At 34.7% G+C, this 24,344-nt stretch overlaps 3 protein-coding genes across 8 annotated transcripts; 2 read left to right on the forward strand and 1 right to left on the reverse strand.

Annotated features, from left to right (window-relative positions):
* Nucleotides 1-6,786, reverse strand: LOC114739258 (TOM1-like protein 9). 2 transcript variants are annotated; one of them, XM_028927304.1, is made up of 10 exons: nucleotides 6,533-6,786; nucleotides 5,397-5,475; nucleotides 4,902-5,000; nucleotides 4,694-4,807; nucleotides 4,365-4,525; nucleotides 3,635-3,716; nucleotides 2,768-2,853; nucleotides 2,393-2,614; nucleotides 1,162-1,613; nucleotides 1-864 (listed from the first exon to the last, which is right to left on the reverse strand). In XM_028927304.1, exons 1-10 carry the CDS (start codon nucleotides 6,631-6,633, stop codon nucleotides 263-265), a joined length of 1,998 nt encoding a protein of 665 aa, XP_028783137.1. In that variant the 5' UTR covers nucleotides 6,634-6,786; the 3' UTR covers nucleotides 1-262. The 2 variants fall into 2 exon arrangements, with proteins under 2 accessions (XP_028783137.1, XP_028783136.1); XM_028927303.1 differs by having other exon boundaries at nucleotides 1,120-1,613; nucleotides 6,533-6,782.
* Nucleotides 6,787-12,758: 5,972 nt separating this feature from the next.
* On the forward strand, nucleotides 12,759-16,582 carry LOC114739261 (uncharacterized). Its single transcript, XM_028927309.1, has 3 exons — nucleotides 12,759-13,600; nucleotides 15,140-15,220; nucleotides 15,867-16,582. Exons 1-3 carry the CDS (start codon nucleotides 13,219-13,221, stop codon nucleotides 16,280-16,282), a joined length of 879 nt encoding a protein of 292 aa, XP_028783142.1. The 5' UTR covers nucleotides 12,759-13,218; the 3' UTR covers nucleotides 16,283-16,582.
* Nucleotides 16,583-18,716: 2,134 nt separating this feature from the next.
* LOC114739260 (eukaryotic translation initiation factor 3 subunit L-like) lies at nucleotides 18,717-23,897 on the forward strand. Of its 5 annotated transcripts, none has more exons than XR_003739590.1 (9): nucleotides 18,717-19,218; nucleotides 19,472-19,803; nucleotides 19,980-20,319; nucleotides 20,917-21,065; nucleotides 21,172-21,265; nucleotides 21,627-21,698; nucleotides 21,783-21,929; nucleotides 22,489-22,646; nucleotides 23,806-23,897. XR_003739590.1 is itself a non-coding variant. In XM_028927308.1 (8 exons), the coding sequence occupies exons 1-7, from the start codon at nucleotides 18,850-18,852 to the stop codon at nucleotides 21,825-21,827; spliced, it is 1,401 nt and encodes a 466-aa protein (XP_028783141.1). In that variant the 5' UTR covers nucleotides 18,717-18,849; the 3' UTR covers nucleotides 22,489-22,648. The 5 variants fall into 5 exon arrangements, 2 of the variants coding, with proteins under 2 accessions (XP_028783141.1, XP_028783140.1); XR_003739591.1 differs by lacking the exon at nucleotides 23,806-23,897 and adding an exon at nucleotides 22,202-22,369 and having other exon boundaries at nucleotides 21,783-21,827; nucleotides 22,489-22,648; XR_003739589.1 differs by lacking the exon at nucleotides 23,806-23,897 and having other exon boundaries at nucleotides 22,489-22,648.
* Nucleotides 23,898-24,344: the final 447 nt, after the last annotated feature.

Consider the following 24,344-nt stretch of genomic DNA (forward strand, 5'->3'; position numbering starts at 1 on the left):
TGTCTCAAAAACTAATCAGAACCGCAGGGTGCTGTAGCTAATTTTTCTTCTTTATTTTTTGTGTTTTCTCAAGAATGAATGTACATGATCAAAATGCCAGGCAAGCGATATAATAGGAGGCACTAACCAAAAAATATATATATAACACGAAGGTAAAGAATAAAGAAAGAAATTAAGAAAAAGAAGAAAAAAGGGGGGGAGTAGGAGAATGGGCAGACACAAACAAGTATCAGGTGAAAAATGCAAAAGCAATCCAAAGTTTTTACATGCTACCCGCTCGACCTGGCGTGGGCTTTGGCTTCACCTTTGCCATGTCAACAAGGTCCCCAAATAACTTATCCTCAGGCTTGGAAGGCTTGCCAGATGGCGGATAAGATGACGTAGAAACCTGGTAGGACGAATTTCTCATACCACCATCGTCTCTAACAGATAGGCCATACATTTGCTGGTCAAGATATGGAACCTGTTGCTGGCCATAGCCATATCCTGTGTATTGGTTGCCATACATCTGTGGAGGATACATGGAAGCCAGGGGACTAGCTTGCAGATTTGGAACCATACCCATAAAGGGAACCACACCTCCCTGGATTTGCTGCGGATAAAAGCCAAACTGATTGCTCTGGCCACCGTGGGGGTTAATTGCTGGCATGTGGCCATTAGCATTTGGCGGCATATACATGCCAGCAACCTGGTCATTCCCCATCGCCTGAGGACTCTGAGGATGTGCAGAACTCTGTACATGGGTCATGATCACTTGAGTAACTTGCAGTGGCTGTGGATATTGGGAGCCAGCTAAAGAACTACCATTATCTGTTGGCTGAGCTTCCCATGGGGGTGGCGGCAATGATCCACTGCTTTGCGAACCTATTGACCACAAAGGAAAAATGTCAGTGATGCAAGTAGTAATGTCAAAAATTGGACAGCACAGATCCTATACTTTAGTATTCTCCACAATATATGCAATCAACGCAGCTTGGAAAATACACAGCAGAATAGGGAATGCCATCAAGCAATGATCAGGATTCATCATTGCATTGGCTAAAAACAAGTACGTAATAGCAAAGGATTGTGCCAAACAAGAATATATTTTAGTGCACAAAAATGAAGCATCAGGTTGACCATAAACTGGTGAAGGTGGCCGTTGCTGCTGCGCAACCTGACCATTCCATGGAGGACTGGCGCTTTGGGAATATGGTGACTGCTGGTAGTGAGAGGACCCCACATTTGCCACACTTCCATTAGGGTAAAATCCACCATGAGGAGATAAGGTTTGTTGCTGTTGAACTTGGGGAGCTAACGGACTAACAGGGCCGCTAACATTAGTTGACTGTACTGGGTGGGTATTAACAGGAGTTGGTACGTTATTGCTACTAGAAAACATGTCAAAAAGCACAAGGGCGTTCTGCTGTGACAAAGGACTGGTTGGCTGCTGATCTCCAACAGGCACAAGGGCAAGTGAAGTGTCTGCTTTCGGTGAGTTATAATCATCACCACTGAGCAAGTCGATACTGGGAGCAGCCTTTGCAGGGAGAACTGACCCATTTGATGAAGGGGGTGCAGGAAGCAATAACTGGTTCAATGTTTGTGACCCTGCTTCAGCACTAGAAGCAGACCTGCAAATGTGAAACATACAAACAAACTGTCAAATAAACAGAAGGCAACTAATAGCTCAGATTCTTGTCAAGTCAACTTGGAATGCATTTGAAATTAATCTTATTTCAGACCAAGGAAAAAAAACAAAGAAAGAAGAAACTAGTCTTATTTCACATTTGCATGGAGAAGGTTCAGGCTATTCATATCCCTAAATCAATATCAATATTAAGTCCATAGCCAAAAACTAAACCTACAACCTGATTCATCAAAGATGAGATCCAATCAACTGAATACAATTGTATAAGGTCAACGCAGAACTGGTAGTTTATGCTAGTTGCATTAAACTCCCTAATGTCATATCTTACATAAACAGCTGTGACTTCTCTGGTAAAACTAAAAATCGGACTATCCAAATGAAATGGCAACTGACCAAAAAAAAAAAAAAACAACGGAAAAAAAGACTGGCAAAGAACCCCTGGTCACCCAAAATTATTGTAACAACTAGTACTAGTATTCAATTCACTATTGTCCCCAAGAATCTCTTCCTAGCAGCAAAAAGGCAAATATATCCAGGAGAAAATTTTCTTTGAAAAATAATAAAAATATTTCTAGGACCCCCTTGACTCACTATACAAAGTTATTTGGGATGGTACAATAAACTGCTGCCTGAAATATCAAAATATAATGGATTACACGTATTCTTCTACGGTAAAAAAAATAACAAAAATGATACACATGCAGAGGAATGCAGTGATATGAAATGGAAATTAGTGCAGCATAATCATGGATAATGGATTACTTCACATCAGTTTGTTTGCTAGTATTTCCCGTGTCAACCAAAGGCCCGTCTAAATCAACTAGTGCTCCAGCAGGAGCAGCCTTTGATTTCTCTGGTTGATTTTGATTCGATTTCTCTGGTTGATTTTCAAAAGAAATTCCAGAAGCAATGGCTTCATGCTTGGCCAATAAACGCTGCAAATCATCATTCAGAGCTAGTCCTTGGCACAGCAGTGATTCGTCACTGAAATGAAAGAATAAATCATCATAATAGCTCTATTGATCTTTGAATAGAGATAAATACATATAACCATTTAAACATGTACAGTATATTACAAGAAAATGATTATGACCGTCATTATATCATAGTATCCCAAAAATATATATCTGGCCTTACAAAGTTGAGTTGACCAGTTGAACCACCCTCTGTTTATATGTTCGACATTGTTCCACCAAATCAACAATAACCTCCTGCCTAAGCCCCTGAAATAGAAACAATAATCATGAATAAAAAAGTCTCTTGAATCCTATTTTAAATGTTCATGGAGAAACACAGTCAGAGCATGTTTACCACTGGGTTCAAGAGGGCCAAATAAACTATAAAACATCTCATTCTGTTTACCAGCTAGACCTATGGTGGTTTTGAAAGGGGAAAAAAACAGAGTTTGGGAAATTATAAGAAAATACCAATCTGGTTAGGCCAGATAAAAATCATATTTCGAATTTTTTATATTTTAATAAAGGATTTTCTCCTTTCTTTCTGCTTATCTTGGATCCTATCAGTCAACTTCTCAGACATTTTGTGCCATAAAAGTGTTCATATATTAGCATATAACTAATAACAATAAGAATCTATATCTATGCCATCCCTTTTTTTTTAAAAAAAAAAATTCAAATCCCTGTAACTAGACTAGCTGTGCCTGTCACACACATAAATAGGATTTTCAGTATTTATACCTATATGACTATGAGGGAAATGACACATCTAAATAAAGTCAGATATCTTTTGTAGATAATTAGGCAAATTTGAACAGTTCAAATCATTTAGGGAAGAAAAAGAAACCGCACAAATCCATAACAAAAACTGTAATCAAGCAATCTCTTCACTATTTTTTTTTTTTTTGGCCAACAATCTCTTCACTAGTATTTAAATGCACAAATAATAAAACCAACAGCACAGCGACAAAAACCTTGATCCCTGCTTAAAAAAATTATTGTCATCTATGTATTTCATCAATTTTCAGGCTCATATCAAGCAACTTACTTCTTTGTTACCCGGGTCTAAAGCATTCAGCATTTCTGCAAGTACATCCATAATACCACGTGCATTCTGAATTTCTGTCAAACTGCCAGTATAAACTTCTATTAAAAATGATAACAATAATCATAAGTGGTAACCAGTACAGAGCATTTTGATCTTCTTCCAGATAACAGTTATTAATGATAAAAATACCGAAGAAATACATAAAGTACCATGGACACTGTACAAGAAAGTATAAATAAAACCACATATATCCAAACCTATAGAAATTAATGCTCAATTTTTTAGATAATAGAAGCTCTAGAAATAAAAGGGATGCATCAAAGCTTAAATTCTCATTCATACCATATATGGAAGCCTCAAAATAAAACAGCCAATCGCCTTTTTTTTTTTTAAATTGTTTACTTTTCTATCCTTAAAACTTTGCTTTTGCCAGACCCAGAGACAGCTCAACTTTATTAAATTCCAGTAAAGGAATAAAAAAGAATGAAACAACCATCACAAGCTTGAAGTAGTGTATAAAATGGCTAGGCCATCTCTGCTTCCCTAGAAAAGCTGCTATGGAGGATAAGTGTGAGAATGCTACTTAACTACAATAAATGCATGTACAGTAACAACTATTCCAACCCTCTTAGGTCATAGGCCATCAGGTTAAAATCTAAACATCGCATGAAAGTTAGAGATAATATGTATATAAATTAATGGATCATATCAAAGGAGCCAGACATGGTACCTTAGGGTTGGAAACTCAGGTTCTGCAGAAGACTCAGCTGTGTCCTGCCGAAAATCAGAATTGCGAAGATTTTGAGGGTATGATGCCAATGGCTGTGTTTGTGCGGGTGTAAATACAGGCACTGATTGCTCAGATCTTTGAGGGAATACTGCCCCTGCACGCTGAAAGGACAAATGTAATCATTTTTCCAAGGTCAATTTGAACATCAATTGTAATCAGTGGCATTTTGAACACACTTGTAAACATTCAGATGAGAAAATTCTGTAGCGGAAAAAAAAATTATAATGAACTTTTTTCTTCCCTTCTAAGTAGATTTATAGTCAACATACCAGTAGTTCTTGGTATGCAGCATAATACTGAGGATATCTCGCCCTTGGTCCACCAAATGCCTCTTGCCAAGTATCTACGAGAATGAGTATCTTGTCTCTGACATGAATATCAGGCTTCAATTGACACCATATAACAGCATTAACATATTGTACTAATGATAAACCTGCTATAACTCAGAGCAGAACAGTAATGTCTTAAGACACATACCCTTTTTTTGGCTATTCTCACCATCTCATGAAGAACATCTCTCTCCGCAACATGCATGTGAACTATGTCCCCACAATTTTTTATGATCGTCTCCAGTAGCTAGAATATAGAAGACCAATACAAAACGAAATGAGCTTTTCTGATTGTTATAATTGTACATCCAGACAAGAGAGAATCCTTCCTATATGAAAAAACATCATTTAGACTGCTAAGCTACCCTCAAAGAACCATTGTTACAGAAGGCCTAGGTAAAATTTCATGTCAAAAGAATTTGCAACACGTATTTGGAAAACGATACGAAGATAACAAGATCTGCTGACTTTTACATCCTTCATCAGAGCAATGCTCAGGGATTTGCTACTTACAGTCATATGAAAAATGTTATTTAATCAAAAAGTGAAATCTAATACAGAAATTGATGAAAAGATGCGTAATTTAAAAACACCTTGACCAATATTAAAATCTGAATGATATACGAACTGAGTTGATGCTTACTGTTAGTGCAAGAAGTTGAACTTTTGAATTCTTACTTCCAATCTTCTTCTTTATACCTTTAACGACATCCTTTGCTTGCCTGATAAATCATAGCCAAACTGAGTTCTCAAGTTCTGGAAATATAAACCAAGAGAAAACTCAAAATCAAATATAACATTCTACTTAGATATCTATATCCCTAAAACAAAGCAACTGGCTGGGCTTCTGGACCGTTTGACAGTCAGTTTGCAGGGCTAACGACTACTGAGTGTTATTTCATTTATAAAACAATATAACTTGCAGAAATTGCCCACAGTCAAATTCAAGGCAACAGACATCATGATCACATATACATTTACATGTGTCATCTATCAAAGGTCCAAAATTTTTAAAACCTTGATAGAAAATGATATGAAGGCTTAACATGCAGAAGAGAGTCACTCTTCAATCAATTTAACCAGTACTGAATTCAAACTACACATTCAAAACATAGGCGCAAAATTGCATTTAAAAGGAAAGTAGTAGATTATTTCTTTGTACAAGTAGCCCTTCATTCCATACAAGGAAACTAGCAACTTATAGAGAGTACCGGGAAGAAGCATGATAGACAGCACGCATGTGCATGATCATGTTATCATGGACAAACTGCAGAACGCAGCGAAACCATAAAGGCATCAACCATCAGCGCATAGCTTAACTGATCAAGTTCATGAAATTTATGAAGTAATGAAAACTTATTATTAAACCCATCATAGAAGTATGTAACAACAGATGCAATCAATTCCAAAGAAAGGGAAGGGAAGTCTGTTGGTAACGCATGACACTTCTGGTTCAAATCCCAGATTTGATAAATTTTGTTGACCAATCACCATCATGGCAGCGCAGAAGTTAATTAGCAACAATAAAAAATAAGCAGAGAAGATAGCCCCACGCATTGGAACTAAATTCCGCTCTGAAGCTTAGCTCACGCGTCAATCCGAAATACCAGTACCAAAAAGAGATTTTGATCACAATTTTCTATTCGGTAATACAGCAAGTTTTCAGTCAAAATACCAAAGTCGTATTACAGAGGATGAGAAGACAACGGCTACCCATAAGCTCATGTATTTGGATTGAATAAGAAAGCGAAGGGAGTGAGGATTCGGTGTTGCGCTTACGTAGGGTCACGATTAAGCATGTCACAGATCTCGAGGTTCATAGCCCAATCAGGGCCGATGAGCCTGTCACTCGTGGCTCGTTCAACCATGGAATTCACCATCTCCCTTCACCAAAGATGCTCCCGATCAAGAGACGGATGCGCTACTGATGACCATAAACAACGATCGAAGACTATTCCGGCCGTATCACGGAATAAACCGGCCTGACACTTTCTCTCTCTAAAACAATATGCGTCCCTATCCCGTGATATTTGCTCGTTAGTTTCTTAATTTCAGTTGAGGAAATTTCTCAGCGGAACATAGGCAGAATTGGAAGTGAAGAAATTACCCTTCCTACCCAAACATGCCACGTGTCCGGCTTCTCGGCGTGCTTCTCCCTGATGCCGTTTCTTTTGCCGACCACTTTGATCTGACGGTGCTGACCAAGTTGAATCCTTGGGTTTACTGAAGCCACGTTTGCAGGCCTCAACTATAAGTGGCAACCTGGGCCTGATGATTTCCTACATCTAGTCAACTGATTTTTGCCAATTGCCACTTAAGAATTCAAAATCTCATGAGAGAAAGTGATGCATAATTTAGTATTTTTATAAATATAGTTAAATAATTAAAACTCTCTTGTATCACATTTAAAAAAAAAGTTATTAAGTTTGTCATTACTAATATATTTCTTGTTATTAGCTCTTTAATATTTGTCATGACTAATTTACAACTTATTAATAAATAACTTATAATTACCAATATATATTTGAGCACCACTTTCTTTCTTAGTTTTTTGAAATGTTAGGTGCACGAATTAAAATATTGTAATTTATAACCTTTTTATGTCATTTTTCCTAAAAAAAATATAAAATTTGTAAGAGATAAGTTGGTATATTGAGGTTTGCAAAGGTCCTGAAACAATAACACTACTATATATTAACAAATTTATTTTGACTTCTCTGATTCTCTTAGAGTTTACACAGACTGTATTTGATTTTTTTAAATTATTTCCAGTAATTATATTTCGCTAATTCATGACATGAGTTATGTTAAAAATCTACTGCGGTTATCTGGTTTCTTCGGGAATTTATTTTCCACTTATAATGAGATAAGATATAAAATAATAAACAGGATATTTTAAATGGTTAAGAGGCAATTTTAACCCCCATTTTATTTTTCAGGTATAATTTTATCCTCGACCTTTTTAGCGATGCAATTTTACCTTGATTTTTTTTTTTGAAACTGCACCCAACAAGCAAAAGTAAAATTGCTTTTTATGTAATTTATAACCTTTTTATGTCATTTTCCTTAAAAAAATATAAAATTTGTAAGAGATAAGTTGGTATATTGAGGTTTGCAAAGGTCCTGAAACAATAACACTACTATATATTAACAAATTTATTTTGACTTCTCTGATTCTCTTAGAGTTTACACAGACTGTATTTGATTTTTTTAAATTATTTCCAGTAATTATATTTCGCTAATTCATGACATGAGTTATGTTAAAAATCTACTGCGGTTATCTGGTTTCTTCGGGAATTTATTTTCCACTTATAATGAGATAAGATATAAAATAATAAACAGGATATTTTAAATGGTTAAGAGGCAATTTTAACCCCCATTTTATTTTTCAGGTATAATTTTATCCTCGACCTTTTTAGCGATGCAATTTTACCTTGATTTTTTTTTTTGAAACTGCACCCAACAAGCAAAAGTAAAATTGCTTTTTATGTAATTTATAACCTTTTTATGTCATTTTTCCTTAAAAAAATATAAAATTTGTAAGAGATAAGTTGGTATATTGAGGTTTGCAAAGGTCCTGAAACAATAACACTACTATATATTAACAAATTTATTTTGACTTCTCTGATTCTCTTAGAGTTTACACAGACTGTATTTGATTTTTTTAAATTATTTCCAGTAATTATATTTCGCTAATTCATGACATGAGTTATGTTAAAAATCTACTGCGGTTATCTGGTTTCTTCGGGAATTTATTTTCCACTTATAATGAGATAAGATATAAAATAATAAACAGGATATTTTAAATGGTTAAGAGGCAATTTTAACCCCCATTTTATTTTTCAGGTATAATTTTATCCTCGACCTTTTTAGCGATGCAATTTTACCTTGATTTTTTTTTTTTGAAACTGCACCCAACAAGCAAAAGTAAAATTGCGCGCACAAAAAAAAATCAAGAAAAAAATAGCACCTAAAAAAACAAGATTATGAGTAGAATTGCACCACTAAAAGATTAGAGGCGAAATTGTATCTGTGAAATAAGATTGAGGTTAAAATTGCACCTTAACTCTGTTTTAAGTACGAAGTATCGTGTATCGTGTGTGCCTGGTTAAAAATTAATAATAAAATATTATCATCCTTATTAACTAATTTATATTTTCATTGACTTGTGTTTAAAGTTGTGTGATGGAAAATTTCAGCTTATATTTTGTAACGAATACTACTTTCGGTTATGAGTATAAGAACTAGTTGGCTAATTTGAGTAAATTAAGAAAATAAATTAAGTTAGTTATTTGTAACGAATAGGTATTGTTTTTCCCAAAATATCTTTGCTAATCAAGTTTATTTATTAGAACTATCATTGTTAGAAGGACTATTTTAAAAAAATGGATAAATATGAGAGACAGATTAGATTAAGGTCTTATATTTAGGATCAAAATAAAAATCAAACAAGGTGTTATATTAAGGAGCGGAGGTAGTAGTTTAATGTGAATATATATTTCACTTGCCACGACTTATTATCGTAAACCTGAGGAATTATTAGAAAATTACAATAGCGTGTATCATGATGTCGAGTTGAAATTTCGACGTTGAAGAAAAAAATCTGTGTATATCTTTTGCGACACCCATGCAATTAATATTATAATATTATATCATAAAAAGCCTCATATAGACTCCTACTGCAGAATGACGCGGACAATATGAACCCGTGCGCAGTCATCATGAATTGTGGGGGATGCCAGCGTGAAGTCAAATGTTGTTTCATCCTCATGTGTTTATCATCAAAATCTCAGTCATGGCTCAGGTGACAAGAGAACATCAGGGAGGGAGAGGCGATAAGGTGTATTTATTTGTTTGTTTATTATATGTTGGGGTTAAGAAGGCCGCTTTTAATTAATTGACATTGCAAAGCCAACGCAATTTGTCCAAAGAAAACAAGACCAACGCAACTGGATGCTGCCGTTTTGGAACCCAAAAAGGTAGGGAGAAAACAAATACTGACTCCTCCCGTCCAAGAGTTGGATAATCTGTTTGTAAAAATTAAAAATAAATTAAATTAATTATTTATAATAAATAATTGGTCTTAAAATACTTTTGTTTATTCATAGATATTGAAAATAGATTTTGATGAAAACACTCTGACATATACAAAGACTGCTTTATTTTAAGAAAAATAAATAAATATAAAAATAAATTAAATTAAATTTTTATATTTATGATTAAATTAAATTTTAAAATAACTTTTTGAAACACCAAGTAACATAGCATGACATAACCAAAAAGCACTAGGATTCACCAGTATGGTATCGTCGTTTTGCTGTATACGCATGCCGCATGCCCATAGGTTGGTTTATAAGCTGGCTGCTTGGCTCATGTCGTTGTCAATGGCAAGGAGTTCAAATTTTTGTAATTTATAAATTCAGTTCTCATGTTACATAAAATTTATAAAAGCTTCCATTACTTTTTGCCGCGAAGAATATCATTTGCCCCAATCTTTCTCGCTTTAATTTTTTTTTTTTATTTTAATGATTACAATGGACCTTGTGAATGAATATAGGCATGTGTTACCACGACCTAGTTTGTAGGTTGTGCAAGTTTATTTTAATAAGGTGTTTTCTTTCGAAAACAAACTTGTCACCGACGATTATTACGTGTTAATATGATTCGCTGATTTATGTGGACAATAATCTTGTTTTGTGAGTGATTTCTTTTGACCATAGATGGATAGCCGGGTGAGTATCATGCATTATGTGTGAATTCATACAAGAGTTGAACTAATGGAAATATGGAATAGACATACTTAAGTCTATTAATAATAGTTAATTGAATGATTAGATTTGATATTAAATATAAGATTTTTGTCTGCTCTGTTTTGTAAGTTCATAATATTTTTCTCTAAATATTCTTATTCATAGTAAGGGGTTTCTGCTAAGGGATAGTTCTATACATATGATCAAAAAGAATAGTTTAGAAAAGTCAATACATATTTATTATAATTAATTAAATTGACTATTTTTTTAATTTTCTTTGATTAATCATTTAACTCCGACTAGTATACACATCGACATGCTTAAAAAACATATTAAAGTCAACTTGTCTAGATTAGGTCATTAGATGAAATTTTAAGACGTTGTCCCCCAAGCTATGCTTGGAATATTTACATGCTTCACAATTAGAAATTATAATAATCAACATTCACTCTGTTTTTATTTATAAATTTTTATTAACTGATCCCTAATGCAAAAGCAAAACCATTTGCAAAGAGTAATGAAGCACGTTTACCTAAAATTGCGCCCATATCTTTATAATGGCTTTTTCATCACCTGTCTCACTAATGGGTCATACCAGCTAAGCAGTAGTTTTAGGAAGTTGTACAACTTTTTAACATGTCTATTTAATGTTAAAAAATTAGTAGTCTTATAAAAATGATGAGTAGAATTACTCATTAAGCAGCCTCTAAAATAAAATGGCCAAAAGTTTAACCTGGACATTATCAAAGAATCCGCACATTACTAACTAGGACATTAGAGAGTGATATAGCTTTTAGCAGGGATTCTCATTTTGCAAGCTAGTCGTCAATGAGCAATAACTTGTTTTGACTTTTGATGAAGTCGAAGCACATGAAGTGACTGTTTAGCATCAATTATTCTGGGCTTATAAGCAGTTTATAAACACTACAAGGGTTGGAAAATTTAAAGTGTTTGGTTGGGCCTAAATAAAAAAAGAGCTTTTGTATTTTAAGCTGGAAAAACGTACGTTGCGCTCAAGCTTCATTTTCTGGCTTATTGATCACTTTAAGAGCTTATTTTACACATGGCATGACAGAGGAGTAAAAGACGTGGATAGAATTAAATTCAAAGTGACATGCTCCATTTGACGGAGGAGTAAAATAATTCTATCAAAAGCTCTATTTTTTGTTTAAACCCGCCTTTATAAAAGTGACTAGTTCTCTACTGTCACTTTCTTATATGAAGCTCTATTTTTTCATTTCTATGATGTTTTCAAATTTAATTCACTCAATCAATTTCATTTTTTCATATTAAATTAATTTAAATTTATTGTATTATGTCAATTCATTTTTTTATCATGTTTCACTTTATATTTTAAATATTTTTTATGATTTTTTTAAAGTTTTTAATTTTCACTCACTCTATAAATTTCACTTCTCCATTATGTTATCTCAATTTATTTTTTTTCATATTTCACTTTATATTTAAAATATTTTTTTTCATGATTTTACTAAAATTTTAAAATTTAATTCACTTATTAATTTTGATTTATTCATATTAAATTATTTTAATTTCATTATATTATGTGAAATCATTTTTGTTATCATTTTTTATTATTTATTATAACTCATACCCATTTTAGTTATTTTACAACCAAACTTACTTTTACTCAACTATAATCCAAACAATTTTTTACCAATCTCATTTTTATAAACTAGTTTTTCTGAACTCCAATCAAAACACAATTCAACTTATCCAATTTAATTTTTACCTAATTTCACTTATCCATAAACTACTTTTTCACTAATCCAAATGGAGCCGAAAACGTGACAAAATGGCAGCGACAAATATATGCTGTGTACGGCGATGAAAATATCTAAACAGCACGAATAGGGGGAAAACCGAACGATAGGAACATTTAATAGAGTATTATGTCATTACAAGCACAATCAAACCATGATCATTCACGTTTAGGAAAGTTTTAATGTTATTAAGTTTTACGGTTATTATCGAATTCTATTTTCTCTACATTTTTCTTCGTCACTTCGTCACGGAGAAGCATTTGCGCAAGCTTGGGAACCAAAAAACTGTTTCGTACATAATGGATCAGAGCGAAACTAAAATGTTATTCGATTTTATATTATTTGATCTTATTCTCCCAAGCCAGGGAAAAAAAAACTGGTGATATTTGCTTGTTTTTATTTTTGATTAAATATTTGCTTGTTTTACTCTTTTGCAGTATTGCTTCTTACTGGCATCCCAAATTTCGAAAGCAACAGGCCAGCGTCGTATTGATATTGTGCTATACCTATTCTCTTCACTCTCCTGGTTGCCGACTTCCCGCTGGGCTAAAATAAAACTGCTTTCTGGATTTTGCACTTCCTCGATGTGATTCCCTGATTAAACCCCTACCCGCAATTGTAATTGTAATTGTCAATTAGAGTTCCTGTAAGTGTTAAAGAATCTAGTTCCAGACTTCCCTCCGAAATCCGAATCCTTCTTTTGAATTGATCTTCCAACCCGTCGATAACTGGAGTTCCATTTGGCACCTGCACATTTTAGGGTTTGGAAAAGGCTTCATGGATGAATTTTAGAAACCTGGAGTTCAACTCTAAACTTTGTGGCTATATTTCCTGTAACATGTCAACCCAACGCGATTCGCTGACAACCAATTATCATCGAGTTGATTTTTGAGTCCGAATTTCACTGAGCAGGGACTCTCTGCATCTCAATCCGATGGCGATCATCGGCGACGCGCTCCGCCAGGCTTTTATGCCTAAGCGCGAGTACGAGAGCCTCAGAGAAGAAGAAAAAGCATGGGGCAAGCTTCAGAGACCTTTAATGACGGCTTTTATTGTTGTCATTTGGCTTGCAATCATAGCATGCACGATTATCAGTTTGAATATTATGTTTCCAAGCAATGAAGGGAGGAGACCGTTCTGCTCTGATCGGAGGCTTCAGCCGATACCGATGGGTATGAAGGGTGGATCGGATTCCGATCTGTTTCCGGGCGCCGCCTTTTATTTGACGGATCAAGAGATTGCGGATTATTTCTGGATGGTTGTGTTCATTCCTTCCATGATCATCTTCTTGGTATCGGTTGTGTATCTCATTGCTGGTAAGGAATTATTTTAAAATTTGCTTTATTTTACTTCTGTCTGATTTATGTGAAAAGGGAGCAACATAAGAATTGATACGCCGCGTTTTTTATGGAGACCATCTTTCGTCAGTCACGAATTGCTTCCGAATTTAATAGTAAGGCATCTATAATTATAGTGGAGAGGATAGCATGTTTAGCAGCATGTTTGGGAGTATTTAGGAACTCACAATGGAGAACTTCTTATAAATAAATAATTTATGGAGCGGCTGCTGGATATTTCTTGTGAACAAGGAGGAAACAGTTGGCAACATCGTTGGAAGAATTACACAATAGGGCAGGGATTGGTTTTTTAGTGGAAGGACCTATCACTTGCCATCAATCTGAAATCTTTTTAGGGTAATAAAGGAATAGTCTCTTTTCTTCCGTGCTAAACTTTTTAGGAACAAAAAGCTGAAAAAATTAATTTGAAATATGTTTGATATCAGTGATAGAAAATAGCTATGAAAATTTGCAAGGCTTTTTAATCTGCTCTGGAGGATTATCAGAGTTTGATTGACCAGTGAATTTTCAAAAAGCTTTCTACATCTTACTATTTTGCACTGATTGATGGATTTCTAATATGAGAATCAGGATGGAGGGGTTTCTATTCCATGTGTGTATATTAATCTCTCAAGCAGAACTGTTGGATTCTTAGCCTACAACAACTGTACCGGTGGTTCATCGAAGTTGAGTCAGTCTACCAGGGTTATCTCCTTTTAAACTCTAAACAGAGCCAAACCACCTACATAGCTGTTCATATCTGTGATTCCAAGAGCTATGCTAGCGGCATCACCTTAAGAATTAGTCGGAGTAATGCTTACTGGTAGTTTCAAGAGAAGACTCTGAACTTCTTGTTGGAAATTAAGAATATTCTGGAATGCATTAGGAGCTATTTTAAAAGTTCTGCTAAATAATGCGGGTCTGTAGTGGTCACGCTCAGTCGCTCACAATTTTGCTGAGGTTTATTTTATTTCTGGAGCTTAGGTTTTTGCTTTTCTTCTAGTCACTTTTGTTATGATTTGAAATTACATATAAACGCTCAATTTGCAGAGTGACTCCTTTCCGTACAATTATGCCTGCATTTGTGATGTTGATTTTTCCCCCCTTTTTTTGATGTCCTGTTTTTGGTTGCAGCTTTCAGGAGAATGCTCTTTATTATCTGTTATTATTATTACTCAAAATTTGTTTTTAGATGTACGTTATAACCTTTTCAATAAAACACCTGTTCTTTGGTAACGTAATAATATTCAGTGGAGCTTTGTTTGTAAACTTTTGGCTGTTCAACTTCAAGGTGTAGTTTCATGGTTTCATTCTATCCTATTGAGCAAGATTTTTTTGGGTCTTTTTTTGGGGTTGAAATAACTTTTGATCTACTACTTCCGACCCGGGGTCTTTTCATAATAATGGTGAACATCTTTTTATGTTTTTTTTTTCCTTTTAAATTTTGGTACCGTATGGCAAAACATCTTTTTAGTTATGCCAGATGATTTGATTTTTCACATGATAATTATCTTGCAGGCATTGCCGTCGCTTATTCTGCTCCAGCTAGGCATGGATGCTTGAAGGTGGTTGAAAATAACTACTGTGCTTCAAGAAGAGGTATGCTCTTTTCTTCATCAGCTTATGATAAGAAGCCTACAGTTAAAGATCATGCCATGAGTGTGGTTCTCTTTGCAATATTGTGGCATCACTAATTATCTTTTGCTTAACGTTAGAGTACTGATTATTGTGGGATAATGGCGATGTGGACTGGGGGGGGGGTAAGAAAAATATCAGAACTAAATATTAAGTTATCTTAGATACGTTCTTTAAATAATAAGATTTAGCTTATTTTTCTTTTTTGTTGAGTGGTCCTCACGTTTAGGAGAAGTGGGTCGTGGTACTGGCGGACTCTGTCAGTAATTTTATTTATGTACTTTTCAGATAGTTATTCTCCTTTAAGTTATGGGTTAATGGGGGTCTTTTTAGTAGTTATTTTTCTGTCCATAAATATTGGGCTTCACAGCGTGAAGAAATCATTTGGAAATAAAATTAGTATTTGTTTTTTTGAGTGAAGATTCTCCTTAGGCTTTATTAGCTGTATGAGTTTTAAGATTCTTGTTCATATTGTGATGAAGATTTCCAATTCATTAGATTCTGATTTCGTGTTTTAATAAAAACTTTTCCTTCTTAGTTCTCTCTGTCTATCTATCTTGGATCCTATCAACATATGCATTGACCTGTGCTTTGTTTGGACAACCTACAGGAGGTGTTCGCTGCCTATCTATCTTGAATCTCATATTTGCTATCGTTTTTGGTCTTCTTGCATTGTTTCTTGGATCAAGCCTGCTGACATTTGTGAGCAACTGCTCTGTACCCCTGTTTTGGTGTTATGAAGTTTCGTCATGGGGATTGGTTATTCTATATGGTGGTACTGCCTTCTTCCTAAGGAGAAAGGCAGCCGTGATTCTTGATGAGGGAGACTTCAGTGGTAGAAATCTCGGGCTAGAAATGCTGGAAGCGAATCCCGCGGAGGTCACACCAGATGTTGAAAGGCGTGTTCATGAAGGTTTTAAAGCGTGGATGGGATCATCCCTTCTATCCTCTGATGACGAAGACGAACCTGACAATTACAACGAGGCACCTCGTGCTCATACCAATTTGAATGGGGGGCGACTCTGACAAATTCAGTGGTAGCAAGGAACTGTGCTTCGTGAGGGGTACCTAATGTAACTCGAACTGACACAAACAGTTGCTAATTAAGAGTAAAGATGGAATTTTTTGTTGTTAGAGCTGTAGATTAATATGTTGTTAGGGAATCAGAGTAATTTCCGAGCGGTTAACTTGTGAATGATCTGACTCTTGCTTCGGGTTTATGTTATGTAGTCAAGGGAGTGTATTTAACCAACTTTTTCCCTGATCTTTTCCATCCATGTTTACTTTTGCGCATGCCAGACAATCAAGTTGTGGCTTTTTATCCCATCCAACATTCTGAATGTCGTGTGGTTGATTCTTGGATTTTAAGAGGGATAATGCACCAGAATAACGTTGAAACTCTCTAGGCGAGGATGCATGGACAATGGACAGCTATTTCTTTTTCCAAATTTATACGCTTAAGGGCTCTTACTGCAAGATCGTGTTTTTCATGACGTTCCAACAATTCTTTAATTATGTTTAAAAAAATAATATTCTTTTTTAATCTCAACATTCCTGATTATCTTTTTAATATTTTGAAAATAAATTTTATTCCCTCATATTAACATATGAAATTATATATTTCATATGTTCATACATTGTATCTATTCTACATATTCATATATTTCAATGTAGATAATACTACCTCCGGTTCTTAATATAAGACTCCGTTTGACTTTTATATTGGTCCTAAATATAAGACCCCAATCCATTTTGTCTCTTACATTTACTCAATTTTTTTTCAAGATAGTCCTTCTAATAATTATAGTTTTAGCCAATATACTTGATTAGTAAGGATATTTTAGGAAAGACAAAACTTATTTATTACAAATAACTGACTTAACTTCTTTTCTTAATTTTTTTAAATTAGTCAACTGGTTCTTATAAGTAGGACTGGAGGTAGTATAAAGTTTATAAGGATTTACCTAAAAGGGCTCTGTTTTTTTTTTTTGGGAGAAAATTAGAGATAAATCCTTCATTACAATTTTAATTAGCAAATGGTCCTTAAGATGATTGATTGTATAAAGAAGATTAGTTGTACACAAAAGAAGCTAAGTTGCATAAAAAGAATATGGTTTTCACAAAACATTATTTAGATATAAGGGATTAGTTTGCATATAAGGAAAATGACTTGTATATAAGAGAATTTCATTTGCATAAAGAGAAATTGAGTTGCACATCATACAAAAGAAGATTATTGCATAAAAAAAAGATAAATTACACATAAAAGAAGTTAAGTTACACACAATAGAAGTTAAGTTGTACAAAATCTTCAGATCCCATTTGTCAATTAATTTTTTAATGGGGGATTTATTCTCAATTTTTTTTCCTTTCAAATTGTGTGTTTGTGCAGCATTGTGCATACACTACATAGGATGGAAGTGGTTCAGTGTGAGCTAAAGTAGGTGATGAACTATTACCTTTAGGTCCTGTTTGGTATGAAGCATTGAAAATGAGGGATTGGGATTGGGATTGCAATTGAAAAAAATCATTAAAATAATACTCCTCCGGTCCTTATTATAAGACCCAATTTGACTTTTTATTTGGTCCTAATTATAGGACCCAATCCATTTTGTCTCTTATATTTATGCATTTTTTCCCAAGATAATCCTTCTAATAATGATAGTTTTAGCCAATATACTTAATTAGCAAGGATATTTTAGGAATGACAACACTTATTTATTATAAATAACCAACTTAACTTACTTCCTTAATCTCCTCAAATAAGTCAATTGGGTCTTATAATTAGGACCGGAGGAGTACTTAGCATGAGTAATTGTTTGTTATATGGGATTAGACAAACTCATAAAGGTGGGATTGGAGAATACCACTTCCCCCCATGGTATTCTCCAATCCCACATATATGGCTTTGGCTAATCCCATATATCAAACAATTTCTTATACTAAACACTCTCTTAATAGATTTTTTCAATTGTAATCTCAATCCCAATCCCTCATTTTCAATGCTCCCTACCAAACGTAACCTTAGTCCTAAGTATAGGATCAGTAATAAAAAGAATCCCCTACTCTGGAGAGGATCATCCAATTTTATACGGACTCGAATTCAAAACTTTCGGCCATAGTACGATCGAATTTTACGTTCAAACTACAGTAATCTGAGGAACTTCTTTATGCGCAAATAAAGCCGCAGGGCTATTCACATTGACATAACCCGGCACTCTGGATGGATTATGCATCTAAATAGGCCTCGTCAATTGTTAAGCCCAAAAAGAGATCCCGACCCGAGTTTAGCTTAATCGGATCGTCAATCGGATTACGGTGAACCCTAAACAGATTATCACAGCAGCGCAGACGGCTCCCTCGTCGCCACTACTCACCGGCGCTCTGGAGGCTGCAGTCCTTACATTTTAGCAACCATGACTGCCAATGAGTACGAAGATTCACGTGCCGGCTACGACGACCACCGCCAGCTGCCACCTTCACAATCTCAGGACATTGGATATGATCCGAACTTCGTACCCGACTCTGTGAAGTCATTCGTTGTTCACCTCTACCGTCACATCCGAGAGAAGAATGTGTACGAGATTCACCAGATGTACGAGAACTCCTTCCAGACCCTCTCGGAGCGTCTCTTCAAGGACACTCCCTGGCCCTCTGTCGACGCCGTCTCTATCTACGTCGACAATGACCATGTCTTCTGCCTCCTATACCGTGAGATGTGGTTTCGTCACCTCTACGCTAGGCTCACTCCAACTCTCAAGCAGAGGATAGATTCCTGGGACAATTATTGTAGCCTTTTTCAGGTTGTGTTGCATGGTGTTGTCAATATGCAGCTACCCAACCAATGGTTGTGGGACATGGTGGATGAGTTTGTGTACCAGTTTCAGAGCTTCTGTCAGTACAGAGCAAAGATGAAGAATAAAACCGAACATGAAATTGCGATCTTGAAGCAGTATGATCAGGTAGTTTTTCAAGTGGCTGAGTGTAGTTTTTCTATGGTGATTTCTTGGCTTGTTATTTGTGGGCAAGAGGAAAGTATCAGATAGGCAGATGACGAAAGCTCTTTTTTCTGGTTTTGATGAAAGTAACTATCCATTTGGTTTAAACTCAAAGAATAATCAATTCGGGTTATTTAAGATGCATGCTCTGTGTGTCTAGCTGTAGGGTTTGTTTCTTTTCACGTTATAAGCTGAATGTTATAATTCCATTTCAAAGGCTTGGAACGTGTATGGCCTTCTCAACTTCTTGCAAGCCCTTGTTGAGAAGTCTTCGATCACTCAAATTCTTGAGCGTGAGAAGGAAGGCCTAGAACAGTTTACGGCTACTGATGGGTATAGCTACGACGGAGGAAGTAATGTCTTGAAGGTTTTGGGGTATTTCAGCATGATTGCTCTACTGCGAGTTCATTGTCTTTTGGGAGATTATCAAACTGGTCTAAAGTGCCTCCTTCCTGTTGATATTAGTCAACAAGGAGTTTACACCAGTGTTATTGGAAGCCACATTGCCACCATCTATCATTATGGTTTTGCCAATCTTATGTTGCGGAGGTGAGATGCTCAATAGCCTTTTCAAACTTTGGTGTAGCTTAATATTTTCAGTATTTTTGATAGTAGAGCTCGGTGTCACATAATTCAGAAATCAGAATATATTGCTGTTTTCTTGTTCTTGTATTATAGTACTTTTTCAACTGTTTATATAGCCTAATGTGTAATCTTTTCTACAGATATGTGGAAGCAATTTATGAATTTAACAAAATTCTCTTGTACATCTACAAGACAAAGCAATATCATCAGAAATCTCCACAGTATGAGCAAATACTAAAGAAGAATGAGCAAATGTATGCCTTGCTGGCAATCTGCCTTTCACTCTGCCCGCAAAACCAGTTGGTTGATGAAACAGTGAGCTCTCAGTTACGGGAAAAGTACGGTGAAAAAATGATTAGAATGCAAAGATATGATGATGAGGCATTTGCTATCTATGATGAGCTCTTCTCATATGCTTGTCCCAAGTTCATTACCCCTTCAGCACCTAGTTTTGAGGAGCCTCTAGTAAATTACAACCAGGTACCACTTTTGTTCCATCTTGCCACTAGAAAAGTATAGCATTTAAGTGTTCAGCACCAAGATATATCAAGTATGGAATTTGAAGTCATTGTTCTCCTTTGCCCTCCACGGTAGAATGGGTGAACCATGCACTTCCCTGTCTCTATCTTGAAGGGAAAATAAACCTGGGATAGTTATAAATGTCTATTTTCCACCTTGCCAAAAAGGGAAAAAATGAGAAAATAATAAATAGAAGGGAATTATTGAAAAATTCTTGGTGGTGCAGCTGTTTGACCATAATTAAGGGAATTTGACAAAGTTCTGTGCCTATTTCTCTTGCATTTATGTTGCTGGGGGGTATTTGGTTTTATTTTTCAAGATCTTCATTCTTTTATTGAAACATCTGTCCATATTGATCTCCATCATCTTATATAATATATATTTATGGAATGATTTGGTAGACGTTTATCTACCCTTTTTATTTTGGCTAAACGCTGGCTGGCTAGTTGAGACTCTTCTGGCATAATTGCTTAACTTCAAACATAATGGTTTGGACATTTACTCTGCTTCCTCATTTCATCTATGTTTTTTGTGGTAAATTGTTGGATGGTATGGCAGGATGCCTATAGACTTCAGTTGAAATTGTTCCTTTATGAAGTGAAGCAGCAACAATTGTTATCAGGTGTCCGGACTTTTTTGAAAGTGTATTCATCAATCTCTCTAGCGAAATTAGCAAGTTACATGGAAGTGGATGAAGCCACTTTAAGGTTAGAACGCCTCCCTTTTTATGAACATTCCCCCAACATGTTTTGTTTTTTGTAGATAATTTTGTGAATGAGATATTTGATCTGAGTTTATTGTGGTGTTTGACAGGTCAATTTTGTTGACGTACAAGCATAAGACGCATGCCGTTGATAGTGACAAGAAAATTGTATCTAATGCTGATATAGATTTCTACATTGATGACGTAAGCTTATTGAATTTTTCTTCTGTCATGTTTACTTTGTCTTTTAAGGGGGCTTTATATTTCAAATAATGCATATTCCAGCTAGCTAATTGCTTTTATGTTCTTGTTAAATTAATCGTCAAGCCCCCTAAACTGCTCATAACTGAGTGTCAGTTTTGATATCTTTTCTAATTTTCTTGTTTTAACTAGCTTGATGCTTTTTATCGATTTATGCATGATAATGAACTTGAATAAAGATGTTGGCGGAAGTTTATATTAGCCTTGCTACTATGTGAAAGTTAGACTTTCGAATTGAGCATGTTGCCATTTTCTTCTTGAATGGTTTTGCAAACTTGGAGTGACTGACGGTCATTTGCTGCAGGACTATATTCATGTTGTAGAGCCCAAGTTACCCAAGCGATATAGTGATTATTTCTTGCGGCAGATTGTCAAGGTATGCTGCTTCTTCCTGCACAGCAATCTGTATACTCTGTTTATTCGAATCTCTCTTGATCATTTTGTTTGTTCCTGTTCGCAGCTTGAGGGGGTTATCAATGAGATGGACGATATAAAACTTGACTAAGTTGCGTTTTGTTCTATTCCAATGACTTGTTTTCCTGATTGATTCGTTCTCCTTTCTATTTGCTTTATAGATGGTTAGTCTGGAGTTGTTCGTCTTTTTGACGTAGAGGATTTAGTTAGCTTTTCCCTGTAACGCTGTTTTCCCCGCCTGATTTTATTTAGGAAGTAACATAAAATTCTTATTGTTTCTAGAAGGGATGAACTGATGAAGTATATAATCCTTCAAATGCACTGCCAGTGTTTATGCTCATGATTCATAACACCACCTAAGTGCATGATTTATTTACAGAAAGAACGTTGTTTTTCAATTTGATCATAAATAATCTTTTTAATTTAGCCCCCCAGATTTTGTTCTAATCAGAATGATTCCTTCAGGTAAAATCGCAGCCATTTTATAGACTTGTTGATTAATTTAATGAGAACTTACATGGCTGGTTGACTTATGATTTGGAGCTTTTGGAGAGTCATTTTAATCTAAAGCTGCATTGCTTGGGCACATAAGATTCTTTTTTCTGTTTTTGTGGGATCGGTTCACTCGATATTGTGAGATTTGCTTAAATTACTCTTCTTTATCAAATATCGATATCAATGTAAATATAAAATATATAATGAACTATATTATTCATTAATGATGAATAATGTAAGGTCATTTATGTTTTTAGATTTGGTGAAAACTTGGAAGCTTACGGGCTAATGGCTGTGTGGGTTGCGGTTTATACCTGATGCCTGATAGTCAAATCCCCCGTACGGGATTAGAAAAGTTCTCGAGCAATTGTGCTCACTCCTCAGGTGTTTAATATGTTCAGGGCCGAATGGATAGGTGAGTTATTTTTCAACGGACTAAATAATTCATTTTAGAGTTAAGGTATATTTAGCACTCAAAATGTTTTTTTTCAGGTATATTCAGTGTTTTAAAGTATTTTTAGCATACTCAGCATCATAAAATATTTTTTAAAATCTTAAAATATTTTTAGATGCATGCAGTACTAAGTTGGATATATTTAAAAAAATGTTTCAAAAATACTAGATTTATTATAAAATATTTTAAAATACTAGATATATTTGAAAAATATTTAGAGGGTTGGATGTGTTTTAGCCCTTCATTTTATCATAATTATAAATCTTTTTATCATTATCAATGGCTATAATTCATTAGGCACCCCCAAAAAAAAATAAAAATCTGAACGGAGAAACCGCATTTCGACCTGACAGTGTTAACAGCTGAGCAATCTGATATGCTTGACACTTTTAAGTGATCCCAGCATCTTTTCAATTAAAGTCGTCTCTCTCTCTCTCTCTCTCTCTCTCTATATATATATATATATATATATATATAATGGGGTAAAGGTTGTGTCTGTAAATTTTTGTAACCTACATTGGTGTTCAATACTTCTGAAGTTTTCATAGTATCGTTATGTTCCTATATATAAGTTATTTATAGAATAATTAATGATTTTTTTTAATTTCATTCCTTTTTTTAAATAAGTGTGAAAAACATTATTAATTTACTGTATTTTTTGATTTGTAGGTTTAAAATATAAGTGACTTGTGAATAAAGATAGAGTAGCATGTAATATCTTTAAATTAAAGAATAATGTCCAATTTTACTCAGAAAGTTTCTGCTTATACTTGGGTATTTGAAAAGAAGTACTTTTCCGATCCTTAATATAGAATTTATTTAACTAATTTAATTAGATTAAAAAAGTTAGGTAAGTTAGTTAATTATAAGAAATATGATATATTTTTTTAAAATATTATAATCATCTTTCTTAATATCTTTTTTTTTCATTTGGTTATGGTTGGGAGAGATTCATAAGAATAATTTTAAAAAATTAATAAATATAAAAATAAATTTTATATTTAAAGTTAAAATTAAATTAATAATAATTAGGTTCTATTTCAACCACAAGATAATATAAAATATAGCAATGTCATCTCATATTAACACCTCAAAAAGTTGACTATAACATGACTGCCAGATGATTTGGCATGGGGGCAGGACAGTGTCTAGATGTGGCAATTGCTCTTGGCTAGGGAAGCTACATGTGGCGCCTATCTGACAGTTTAATTATAAAAAAAAATGGGCAAATTCACTGTAGACCGCAGAAGACAATTAATTTCAAAGAGCCTCCAAATTTTCTGAAATTTCATGCAGGACCAAGGGGGCAAACTGATATTATTCCACAAAGAAAATGACCCTATTGCCTCTCATGTGAACAAGTATGGAGACCTATTTGCAAGTGAGGTTAGATAATTACAACATGCATAAATATATTTACAATTAAAATTAGTCCATTTACATATTACCTTCTTCACCTGAAAAATGTGTCTGAGTGAACAAGTGTGGGACAGCCCATTTGCAAGTGAGACTAGACAATTTGCAACATCCATATATTTATTTACAACTGGAATTAGTTATTTACATGTCACTTCGTTCACCTGAAAAAGGTCTCCGTGAGTAAACAAGTTGGGAGCGCCCATTTGCAGGTGGAATGGAATTAGTCATTTGCAACATACA

The sequence above is a fragment of the Neltuma alba genome, unplaced genomic scaffold (genome assembly GCF_004799145.2).
Source record: "Neltuma alba isolate B1F8T4 unplaced genomic scaffold, ASM479914v2 tig00013828_pilon, whole genome shotgun sequence".
NCBI classification, from domain to species: domain Eukaryota; kingdom Viridiplantae; phylum Streptophyta; class Magnoliopsida; order Fabales; family Fabaceae; genus Neltuma; species Neltuma alba.

What these genes read in the sequence shown, in the direction of transcription:
- LOC114739258 (XM_028927303.1), bottom strand. Translation starts at nt 6,633, where the DNA reads ATGGTGAATTCCATGGTTGAACGAGCCACGAGTGACAGGCTCATCGGC. An exon ending in TAGACCCGGGTAACAAAGAA is followed by an intron (nt 2,854 to 3,634) that starts GTAAGTTGCTTG and finishes TTTCTATTTCAG; the next exon opens with GGGCTTAGGCAGGAGGTTAT. An exon ending in CAACTGGTCAACTCAACTTT is followed by an intron (nt 2,615 to 2,767) that starts GTAAGGCCAGAT and finishes CTTTCATTTCAG; the next exon opens with TGACGAATCACTGCTGTGCC.
- LOC114739261 (XM_028927309.1), top strand. Translation starts at nt 13,219, where the DNA reads ATGGCGATCATCGGCGACGCGCTCCGCCAGGCTTTTATGCCTAAGCGC. An exon ending in GGTTGTGTATCTCATTGCTG is followed by an intron (nt 13,601 to 15,139) that starts GTAAGGAATTAT and finishes ATTATCTTGCAG; the next exon opens with GCATTGCCGTCGCTTATTCT. An exon ending in CTACTGTGCTTCAAGAAGAG is followed by an intron (nt 15,221 to 15,866) that starts GTATGCTCTTTT and finishes GACAACCTACAG; the next exon opens with GAGGTGTTCGCTGCCTATCT.
- LOC114739260 (XM_028927308.1), top strand. Translation starts at nt 18,850, where the DNA reads ATGTACGAGAACTCCTTCCAGACCCTCTCGGAGCGTCTCTTCAAGGAC. An exon ending in TAGATTTCTACATTGATGAC is followed by an intron (nt 21,266 to 21,626) that starts GTAAGCTTATTG and finishes CATTTGCTGCAG; the next exon opens with GACTATATTCATGTTGTAGA. An exon ending in TCTTGCGGCAGATTGTCAAG is followed by an intron (nt 21,699 to 21,782) that starts GTATGCTGCTTC and finishes TCCTGTTCGCAG; the next exon opens with CTTGAGGGGGTTATCAATGA.